The sequence below is a fragment of the Ixodes scapularis genome, unplaced genomic scaffold, assembly GCF_016920785.2.
Source record: "Ixodes scapularis isolate PalLabHiFi unplaced genomic scaffold, ASM1692078v2 PGA_scaffold2__306_contigs__length_199485367, whole genome shotgun sequence".
Lineage (NCBI taxonomy): Eukaryota > Metazoa > Arthropoda > Arachnida > Ixodida > Ixodidae > Ixodes > Ixodes scapularis.
The window spans coordinates 133,963,814-133,975,498 of NW_024609857.1; the positions used below are offsets into that span (position 1 = coordinate 133,963,814).

The 11,685-nt window shown below is 54.4% G+C and overlaps 1 protein-coding gene across 1 annotated transcript; it reads right to left on the reverse strand.

Annotated features, from left to right (window-relative positions):
• Positions 1-8,075: 8,075 nt before the first annotated feature.
• LOC120846302 lies at positions 8,076-8,477 on the reverse strand. Its single transcript, XM_040218023.1, has one exon. The coding sequence runs from the start codon at positions 8,475-8,477 to the stop codon at positions 8,076-8,078; it is 402 nt and encodes a 133-aa protein (XP_040073957.1).
• Between the last annotated feature and the right edge of the window lie 3,208 nt (positions 8,478-11,685).

Below are 11,685 nucleotides of genomic sequence, written 5' to 3' on the forward strand. Positions count from 1 at the left end.
CAAAGGGTTAGTCTACTTTTAATGTACAGCAACATTGTGGTCATCAGGTAAAAAAAAAAGCTTCTTTTGTACATAATTCAGGTCCTGCGTGAAGTAATTCGTACAGGATTTGATGGTCACAGAAAAACACAAATGCATGTCGAGTTTTAAATGTTTACCTTTGGTGAAATAACAACTAACTGATCTTAAATGCACATATATTAAGTTACCGCCTAAAGGTTAAAATTGGTAATGCACCGGAAGGTGCCGGACTTATTTTACTAAGGTTCTTGAGATGAAAACGATTAAAGTTCTCGCTGCAGCCGAGAAATTTCGCCAATGCAACATGACTGCTAACTTAGAGACTAAAATGCATCATGCAGAGTTTATCCACTACTGCATACTGATACAATGTTCATTCAGTTCTGAAGAGCCAGTGGTAAGGATGGAACCCAGTGTTTTTCCGCTTTACATGCTTCGAGATAAGGTCAACACACCAAGTTATAGAACTTGAAAGTGAACATTTCGGCAGACGTCTGCCTGGTTGGGTTAAATGTTATAAATGAATAAAGGGCAAACGCCAACCAATCCCTAAAAATCGTAGGGTCCCAACGTTTCGGTGCCGGCTCGGCACCTTCTTCAGGGGGGCTATTTAAAGGAGAAGTAGCTTCTTTCTTTTCTTCTGCGGTGAATGTAGCGCAGTATCTTCGTTTTTTTACGGTGGTTAGTTTTCAAACCAGGTCCGGTACCTTTGTTTTCTTCGAAGTTGGTTATTTACAAACGAGGATCAGCATCTTCGTTTTCCTCTATGGTAGGGGCCCGTTTCTTTGGTGTTTTCTCTAAGTGTCGTAGTCCACTTACGTATGCTGAGGGCAAGGTGCCGGAGGATCGATTAATATTTCCTGGTGTGGTCTGTATGCGCCATGACTCAATAAAGAGTCGTTGCCGCCAGTTCGTTTCTACATCCAGGATTCGGGTATTTTCAAAGTCGATGCGGTGGTCATTGTCCTCGCATTTGATCGAGATTTGATCGAGAGCGTAGCGCTGTTGCGGAACACTGCGAGGACAATGATCACCGCATCGACTTTGAAAATACCCGAATCCTGGATGTAGAAACCAACTGGCGGCAACGACTCTTTATTGAGTCATGGCGCATACAGACCACACCAGGAAATATTAATCGATCCTCCGGCACCTTGCCCTCAGCATACGTCAGTGGACTACGACACTTAGAGAAAACACCAAAGAAACAGGCCCCTACCATAGAGGAAAACGAAGATGCTGATCCTCGTTTGTAAATAACCAACTTCGAAGAAAACGAAGGTACCGCACCTGGTTTGAAAACTAACCACCGTAAAAAAACGAAGATACTGCGTGTCACGATCTTTCTGGAACGTGGACGAAGGGGGCCGAAGCACCCGCCGAGAAGAGACGACACGCAGCCTGGTTGTGAGGGTGGACGATGACTGACCGGAGCAGCGTGTGCTCAACGGTGTTTATTCGGTGAGGTGAACAATGTTGCCCGCCGAGCCAGGCGGCCGCAGACGGGCAGACTGGAGGGGGGCGCCACTAACTTGTCACACTCCTCCCCCCCAGTTTGTTTTTCCTGAAAACAAAATAACTAAATACACGACGCGCACGGCCGACACCATCTCGGCGTCTGGCCATGCAAAGTCCCGGCCTGTCGACGATGAAGGTCACCCCGGCGAGTAGCGGTCAGGTGGCCTCCGCTGCCGTGCACTCCGCCTGGGTACAGGTGTCGACGGGCCAGGTGTGGCAACGCCGGGCGCTGCCTGAACCGGTCGCGCTCCACCCGGTGGAGCTGCAGGGACCGGATTTGTGAGTGGCACTGGTGCCACAGGAGTGGCGACGCTTGTCGCCTCCGGGGTGGTGGGTGGCGCTCCACTGGCCACGACTGGTGCTGTTGTTGGGCCCCCTGCAGGCTGGTCCTCCGAAGCGACGGCCGAGGGTGGAAGCCAGGTCCCGAGGCGAGGCCTGACATGGTCGGCGTGCCGGTGCCAGGTGGTCCCGTCGGGCATGCGGACGAGCAGCGATGAGGCGCTCGCTGGTGAAACCACACGCCCGGCAGACCAGGGTGGGCCAGGACGGAAGTTCCTGGCGTACACCGACGCTCCCGGCTCCGGCAAAGGCCCGGGACGGCACCCTCGGTCAGCAGCCAGCTTCTGCTTCAGCTGCTTCAGGAGCGCCGAGGACCGGAGGTCTGGGTGCAAGACGTCCAGGGGGGTCTTGACCATCCGGCCCAGCAGAAGCTCGCAGGGGGCACGGCCAGTGACCTCATGCGGTGTGGTCCGGTACTGGAACAGTACCCGGGCCACCTGCGTTCGGAAATCCCCGGGCTGGCTCTTCTTGAGCTTGTCCTTGATGGTCTGGACCACTCGCTCGGCCGCACCATTGGAAGCGGGGTGGTACGGCGGAACCAGCATCCAGCGGATTCCATTCCTCTGCAGCCAGTCGAGGTACTCGGCGCTGGCGAAAGCGGGACCATTATCAGACACGATAATGTCCGGCAATCCCTGCGCCGCGAAGACCTGCCGCAGAGCCGCAATGGTCGCGCTTGCCGAGGGACTGGTGACTGGCAGTGCCTCCACCCACTTGGAGAAGGCGTCCACTACCACCAGGAAGTAGTGGCCCTTGAAGGGTCCCGCATAGTCCACGTGCAAGCGGGACCACGGCCTCTGTGGGAACGGCCAGGGGGTGATCTCCACGTGGCGCGAGGCTCGCTGGTTCTCCTGGCAGACCTGGCAGCCTTGCACCTGGTGCACGATGTCCTGGTCCAAGCCAGGCCACCAAACGTGCGACCGTGCCACCATCTTGGTCTTTTCGATGCCAGGATGCCCCGCGTGCAGCAGCTGCAGCACCTTGGCCCGCAGACTTTGTGGAATCACCACCCTGGAACCCCACAGGAGGCAGCCTTGCTCCAAGCTCAGCTCGGCGGTCTTGTGGCTGTAGGCCTGGTGACGCAGCTCCTCCCCTCGGGCAACCGCCTTGACCACCTGAGACAGGACCGGGTCCCGGCTGGTCGCCTGCGCCACCGCAGTCCTGGTCAGCACCCCCGGGTAGGCCTGCTCCAGCAGGAACACGTCAGCTGGCTCTGGAACGGCAGCAGGCACCTCCGGCAGGGGCAGGCGGCTCAGGGCGTCAGCAGGTCCCAAGTCCTTCCCAGGGCGGTAGACCAGCTTGTACCTGTAGGCTGCCAGCGTCAAGGCCCAGCGTACCACACGAGGCGATGCTTGCACTGGGACCGCCTTGTCAGGTCCCAGCAGCCCCAGCAGCGGCTTGTGGTCCGTGACTGCCTCGAACTGCCGGCCCCACAGGTACTGATGGAAGCGCTGGACCCCGAAGATGAGGGCGAAGCCTTCCCTGTCGAGCTGGCTGTAGCGTTGCTCCGCCGCATGGAGACGACGAGAAGCAAACGCCACAGGGCGTTCCTGACCATCCTGACCCCGGTGCGACAGGACGGCTCCTACCCCGTACGGCGACGCATCCACAGTGAGGACTACAGGCTTGGCCGGGTCGAAGTGCACCAGCACTGGAGCCTTAACGACCAGCTCCTTGCTGCGCTGGAAGGCCAAGTCCTGCTCCTTCTTCCAGGCCCACTGCTGCCCATCACGAAGTAGGCGATGCAGCGGCTCTAGATGCGTCGAAAGGTTGGGCAGGAACCTCCTGTAGAAGTTGATGAGGCCGAGGTAGCTCTGAAGCTCCTTCTTGCTCTTGGGCTTCGGCGCCTTGAGCAAGGCCTCAATCTTGCGGGGTGCCGGGGCCAGGCCAGCCTGGGAGATGATGTGTCCCAGGTACTCCACGCTGGGGGTCAGGAACACGCACTTGTCCAGCCTCAGCTTGAGACCGGCGTCCTGTAGTAGTGTCAGGACTTTGCGCAGGTTCTGCAGGTGGTCCCCGTCGTCGGTACCGGTAACCAGGATGTCGTCCAAGTACACCGCCACGTGCCTCATGCCCCTGAAGAGGTTGTCCATCTCTCTCTGGAAGATGGCTGGGGCTGAGGTCACGCCGAACGGTAGGCGCGTGTACTGGAAGAGTCCCATGGTAGTCGAAATGGTGACGTACTTCCGGGCGGCATCCTGGAGCACCAGCTGCTGGTAGGCATCTCGAAGGTCGAGCTTGGTGAACTTCTGTCCCCCGGACAGAGCCGACCAGAGATCTTCTACCCGAGGCAGCGGGTACTTCTCGACGGTAGCGACGGGGTTGATGGTGACCTTGAAGTCCCCGCAGATCCTGACGCGGCCGTCTCGCTTGAGGACTGGGACAATTGGTGCAGCCCACTCGGAAGTCTTGACGGGCACCAGGATACCCTCTCGCTGCAGCCGTTGCAGCTCCTGGGTGACCCCGTCCTTCAGGGCAAACGGCAGCGGACGCGGCTTGAAGAATCGAGGCCGGGTTCCCTCGGGTATGTGGATGCCGACCGTCGTGCCGGCGAAGGTGCCCACCCCCGGCTGGAACAGGGACTGGAAGTCGGTCAGGAGGCTCGGGACGTCTTGCACCACGTGCAGCGCAGCTTCTTGGTACTCCGGCAGCCGAACACCCAGCGAGTGAATCCAGTTTCGGCCCAGCAGCGTCGGCGACGACCCCTTGGTTAAGTAAAGGGGAAGGATTGCCTCCCTGTCGCCAAGGCGAACGCTGACTTGGGCCCGACCCTGGACCTGGGAAAGCTGCCCGGAGTAGCTGCGCAGCATGACGTCAGACGCCTCGATGGACACGCCGGGGAAGGTCCGCTTGAACAGCTTCCCGGGCATGACCGACACGCTGGCCCCCGTGTCCAGCTCCATGGTGATGGGGTGGCCGCAGATTTCGACAGACACCATGTATGGTGGCACAGACGATGAAGGCTTACTCGTCTGCCACACGTCGAAAATCTGCGGGTCCTCGGCCACAACGTGGACCCTGGCTGAGGAGGTACCCGGACCTGGTGCCACTCGTCCCCGCCGCGTTCTCTTGCGACGACCACCCTGGCCGCGGGCTTGGCTGGAGCCCGGGCTTGAACCAGGCTGCTGCTGCTGCTGGCCGCCGCTCGTCCTCCCTCCTCGGCAGACACGTGCGAGGTGCCCAGTTCCCCCGCACGTGAAGCATCGTGCTTGGACGAACTGGCACTGTGAGGGGGAGTGGGCAGCACCGCAGCGGCTGCAGGCACCGCTCCTTGCCGCCATCTTGTTCACCGCCGCTTCCGTCGACGGTGAGCCGGCCGCACGCGCTATCTCGCTGGCGTCTTTCGCTGCTGCTTCCATCGCCAGCGCTGCCTTCACCGCGTCGTCCAGCGAGGGGTCGGGGAGCTCCAGGAGTCTCGTCTGCATGGCGGAGTTGTTGATGCCGCAGACGAACCGGTCCCGGAGTAGCGAGTCCAACTGGTCGCCGAAGGCGCAGGTGCTCGCTAACCCTCGTAGCGCAGCGACGAACTGCCCGAGGGTCTCCCCGTCCTGGCGGCTCCGGTTGTTGAAGCGGAACCGCTCCATAAGCGTGGACGGCGCCGGGCTGAAGTGCGAGCGCAGCGTGGCGAGCAGCTCGCCCAGCGTTTTGACGTGCGGCGTGGCCGGCTTGAGGAGGTCGAGCAGGAGGCTGAAGACTCGGGTCCCGCAGCTGGCCAGGAAGATGTCCCGTTGTTTCGCCTCGGGCGTGTCGTTCGCCCGGAAGAACACGTGGACCTGTTCTTCGTAGACCGGCCAGGCGGACCCATCTCCCTCGAACGGCTCGAGCCTCCCGTAGAGCGGCATGGCGACAGGAGCGGGGTGCGGTGTAGCGACTCTCTCGGCGGCGTGGGCCGAACCGTGCACGTTGGTGGCCTCCAGTGCCACGGTTCCTCGTCGCCAGTGTCACGATCTTTCTGGAACGTGGACGAAGGGGGCCGAAGCACCCGCCGAGAAGAGACGACACGCAGCCTGGTTGTGAGGGTGGACGATGACTGACCGGAGCAGCGTGTGCTCAACGGTGTTTATTGGGGCGCGGTGATCAATGTTGCCCGCCGAGGCTGGCGGCCACAGGCGGGCGGACCGGAGGGGGGCACCACTAACTTGTCACACTCCTCGTCCCATCCTCGTCGCCAGTGTCACGATCTTTCTGGAACGTGGACGAAGGGGGCCGAAGCACCCGCCGAGAAGAGACGACACGCAGCCTGGTTGTGAGGGTGGACGATGACTGACCGGAGCAGCGTGTGCTCAACGGTGTTTATTCGGTGAGGTGAACAATGTTGCCCGCCGAGCCAGGCGGCCGCAGACGGGCAGACTGGAGGGGGGCGCCACTAACTTGTCACACTGCGCTACATTCACCGCAGAAGAAAAGAAAGAAGCTACTTCTCCTTTAAATAGCCCCCGTGAAGAAGGTGCCGAACCGGCACCGAAACGTTGGGACCCTACGATTTTTAGGGATTGGTTGGCGTTTGCCCTTTATTCATTTATAGTTATAGAACTGTGGCGCACAGAGCAGTTTGCTCACACTGCACATTGGCATCACAACTCGAAATCTTCACTCTTGCATGTTTGATAGAACATCATTTGTCCAGGTGCACAGAGGTGTTTATCATCATCGTATAATGCCCATTAAAGACTCCATGTTTGCAGTTGTAATACACTTGCCGAATTGCACTCCAGCGCACGTTTCGCTGGAATGGCCATTTACTTGTTCTTCGCGACAACCTGCTTCAAGTGAACTTTCAACCAGAAGCGAAGATAATTTTCTAGAGGCAGCCGCTCGACATCGTCTCTGTGTGGAGAGCCTGTTCCTGCATTCACGGTACTGTTTCCTTTAAGAACAGTCAGAATGGTTTTAAACGGAGTGGTCAGACTCAAAATGTCAGTGATGTAGGTCAGGCCCTTGAACTGCTCTTCACAGTCGACGAGATATTTCATGGCTGCGTCGCTGGGGTACGTGAGGTTTTTACCGTCTCTGACAAATTCCTTAAGCATAATGAGTGTTCCATGTTGGCTGTTAGAGTTCGCTGTCAGGGCTATCTTGCAGTTGTTGCAGTTGACACTTTTAAGCACTGTCAGCAGAAGAAATCCTGCAACGTACGCCAAGATATCACCCTCTTCTTCGGTGAGCGAGTCGAGCATGCCATACATGACCTCTTTCGTCGGAGTAGCCTCTTGAGGTGCAGCCCTTGGACAAGCTGAGAACAGGTCTGCAAGGTACTCTCTGTCATCTACCGTGTAACCAGATGTCTTCATGAGTGTAGACGAACTGGCTCACGCAGACCATTCGGAGAGCATACTTGAAGTCGCACGCGCTTGGCACTGGCTTCTTTATACCGATAACAGAAAACAAATTTTCTAAACAGTCCTGCGTCATTTTTCCCGTGAGCAGATAGTCATATCCATGCTCGTTAAGCAGTTCTTCTTGGAGCTGATAAACCACAGTTGTGGAAGGAATGAGACCCGCCTAAGACGGCTTCCAGTACGATGTCTCACCCATGGTCATTTCGCGGAACGTCCGAGGTGCGAGGTTCAGCTTCTGAATGGCAGCACGGTATTTGTTGCCGTCAAAGTGACAGATGGCCACAACTGAGCGCCTCGATGACATGAGGGTAAACCAGCCGAAAACAAGCTCACAAAACCAAGCTCTGGTTTCTGTCTCTGGTGGCAGTTGCCCTTGGCTCACCCTGTACCGTATGACAGTTGAAGCCTCTCGAAAAAACTGTACGGTGATGTTAACCTTCATCTTTGTGAAGTGTCCCTGGCTCACATAGATTTCAGACAAGCCTGGTGCAACTTTGAGTTCATTCTCTTTGTCCGTGTTTAGGTCTGTCTCAAGGTACTCCAGCTTGACCCTGGCACTGGGCAGCCCATTTTCTTCCATGGTCCGCTTGCTGGGGACAAAAACTTAAGAGCGAAGGAGTTGGCCTCGAATGTTCTTGATCAAATGTGCAACGTCCGCCGGCGTCCTTGCAGGTGTGGGTGGGGAATGCTACAAAATATGTCCTCAGGTCTCGTGCTGATAAGCTCAAGCTCGCGCCACATAGCCCGGTTTGAAGCACCCATATCGCTAGTGACTGCCAGTACCTTCAGTCCCACCTCATAGGACAACATCACGAGGTCCAGAACGAAGTCCTTGAGGAGTGTGCCATCAAGTGACCTTCATGTGAAGTGGTAGGCGATCACTTGTTTCCATCGGGATGTCAGACCTCCCAGCATAAATACCAGGGCACGATTAGCGTCGTCATTCTTTTTTGGAAGAATCATGGACCCAAGGAAGCAGTCTTCAGCCTGGTCATCCGCAATGCCTGGCTCAATTTCTATCTCGTCTAAGAAGAACACACAGTCTCGTTCTGCCTCTTCCATGGCATAAGCTTTTCTCTTTAAAATGTCGAACACCTCTCCGAGAATTCCAGGCAAGGAGTAAAAGCTCTGCATTCTCCTCAACAGAGTTGTGGCGCTGGGCAGTGGATAGCCCAGTGTTCGGAGGAGTTCGTAGCCTGTTGTTCCAGATGCGAACTTCATTTGTAAGGCTCGCTTTGCGGTCTGCACAAACCATGTCATTCCCCTTCTGGATTGCTTTGCAATTGCCTTCTTCTGGTCATCAGCCAGGAATTTAGGGTCCCTGACTGCCCGAAGTTGTTCTTGTGCACTTTGTAATTCATTCTTCAAAGTCTGAATTTTTTTTTTTTTTTTGCATTTTTGTGATGATGTTGAAGCTTATATTTCCTTGTCACATCTGCTACAACTTTCTTAAGCTCAAGGCACCATAGGCTTTCTGTTTGTGCTAGCATGCTTCCTTGTTGCAGCTCACTGTCAGTTGGTGATAAAAGATCACTAGCATCTTCTACCTCCGCAGCCGTGCAAGGATGGATGGGGACGAAGTCGTCTTGCACAGAGGTTGAAGTAGTAGCTATCGACGTAATCAATTGATGTCCTGTGCCATCCGACGCAGTCGAGGACTCACCACAGGTTTCATGATCAGGTATTCTGTCTTCAGTTAAGGGATGAATGGGTGAGCCGGCAGTAGTCCCAGGCCGTCCATTGGCACTAGTCGCAGGCAAGCCGAGTGAGCCCATTTCTGCGTTTTCAAGTGGCCACACAGCTTTCTTGGGGCTTGACCTTGCTGGCACGTATTTGTTGGGTGAAACTGGAAAGAATTAGTTAAGGAACATATTAATTAAGTTTGAACACAAGAAACAGTTGCCTTACAAAAAAAAGAACACGTGAAAAATTTGGTCGAGGCGCATTTTAACAGCATTGCTTGGTTATTATTTGGGGGAGAGTATCCGGACATCCTGCGCATCAGAGCCAGTGGCAGATCCAGATGCAACCACCGTCGAACATTCATGTGACCCGAATAATTGGAAGGCATCCTTGTACTGACAAGGAAAGGAAACGAGACGTGGGGATCCAGAGCAAAAACGAGCCTCGCGGACAGTTCATTGGAGGCAGTGTTTACTGCCAAAATAAAACTGCAGATGAAAGTTTTCTTCCCGCAAAGGTTGGTTTTTTTCTTATTCAAGGACCGATTTCGATAAAACCAACTTGGGAATAACTTTTGTGGTTTATCGGAATGTACCGAAAAACCTAAACCACAGTCTTAGGTCGTGCGAAGAGGGCACAGAAACAAATCAAGATTCCGTTATTCCTTGATTCGAAGCGGGAGGCATCGCAATCGTCTTGAATTGCCACACTTTGTCGCTGAGGAGGAAATACCTCTCTCTACTATTGGTGCGTATTTAAAAAAAGATCCAACACGCAATAAGGTGTGTAGTGAGTTCCCTTTTTGTAACTCCCACCCCTTTTTTTCAATCCTGGGGTCCCCCTTCAGGGGATCCTCTGGATCCACCCCTGATTGTAACATATTAAAATTGTACAAAAAATTCAAAACTCCTTGTTTTCTAAAGTCTCATATTTACTTTCAAGAGCTATTACGAAATACAGGGTGTTACAAAAAAATTTACACGCTAAAATGGCTCGCAAAAGTCAAGATCTTTACGGATCTTGTAGCACCCTTTCTCGAAAATATATTTAACCGGTCACATTGGTGTGCTATTTCAAGTCGGAACTCCGAGTACAAAGAAAATAAAAAAAATAATAACTGATTTTTTTCAACGACGGTGTGCCACCTGTTGGGGAGACACCGAACGACGGCCATGTGTCTTTGCCTTATCCAGAGATGGCGCTACGGATTCGCTGGACGCTGCCTGAACGAAAAAGCGCGCTTTTCTCTGAGTTTCTGGTTTCTTGGGATATTTGCCAAAATAAAGTTGTCTGGGTTTTCAGTTAAGTTTCCCAGTGCAGAAGATGTCACCCCATAAATATGAATAAATAAAACCGCCAATGTGTGCTCCAGAAATGATGTACTTTCGTCTGCGACGGTTCTTGTTTCGTGCATTGTCTGCTTTCGCAGTTTGACGTTTGAAAGAGACACGAGAGGCAGCCAGGAGTGCGCCCGATAAAGCAGCGCTTTGGTGGCTCTGAAAAGAGCCGTTTAAATCTGAACTGCGGTCTTCGTAGTTGCGACCAAATGCCTCATTCACACGCACATACACTCGCAAGAAAAAACAACAAAAACGGTTAGAATCCCAGCTTGATGCGCCCGCCGCGAACTTCGACGCATTTTTCCAGCCTCCTCTCGTAGTCCTGGAAAACGGCCTCCCGCATATCGTCACTGATAGTCTCAAACGCGTCGATGATGTCTTTTTTCAGCTCCCGGATGGTGCTCTATCGCCGGGTGTACACTTGGGCCTCTAGGTACCCCCAAACGAAAAAATCGCAAGGGGTGAGGTCGGGAGATCGAGGAGGTCAAGGCATGTTCGGAGAGCCGCGGCCCACCTATCTCCCGGGAAACTTGTTGTTGAGCCAGGCTCTCACACTGCTTCCATAGTGGGGAGGGGCCCCATCCTGTTGGAATATGCAAACTTCATGTTGCCTATGTGCAGTTTCCAGCTCTGGTAAAATTTGTTCCTCCAGCATCTTGAGGTGCGTGTGACCGGTCACCGTAAAATCGAAAAAGAACGGGTCGACGACACCCCTCTCGCCATATGCCACACCACACGACGACCTTCGGTGACTGAACAGCATGTTTGATCGACCAGTACGGGTTTGTGCCAGACCACAACCTGCAGTTCTGCTTCTTGACGCGGCCGTTGAGATAAAAACCTGACTCGTCCGTAAACGAGAAGAATTGCAGGTGGCTGGGGTTGGCCTGAATCCGCGCCAGCTTGTCCTCAGAAAACTTCGCTCGTCGAGCGTAGTCCTCCGGCTTCAATCCGTGCAGGAGCTGCGCTTTGAACGGGTACATTCGCCGACAAAGCACCCTCCACACGAAGCCCCGGCTTAGGCTGAGCTGACGAGCAGCACCATGTTGAATAAACCTGAGACTGTGGTAGAAGTGAACATATAAGTCGAAGGAACACAAAAGGACAGGACGACGTCTCAAACTCAGCTACCAGGTTTATTTAGTCTGCCTTCTTATATAGACCACAATCAGCCACCACAACATAAAGGGCAACCTCTAACCAGTTCAAACGCCAAACGCTTATCTCTGAGCAGCACGCCTGATCGAGAGGTGAGGCTGCGCTTCGAAAGCGTCGAGAACGGCTTGCTGCTGTTCTCGTTTCGGCGACGTTTCTACATGGTTCGGAGACTTGTCATGTTCCCGTCTTGGGCAAACCTTGTCACCCACTTGATGATGGTTGGCCGAGAGGGTAGTCTTCTGTTGAAGGCGGCCCGGCACTTTGTTCGGATATGCATGAAGCTTCCA

What these genes read in the sequence shown, in the direction of transcription:
- LOC120846302 (XM_040218023.1), bottom strand. Translation starts at nt 8,477, where the DNA reads ATGACATGGTTTGTGCAGACCGCAAAGCGAGCCTTACAAATGAAGTTC.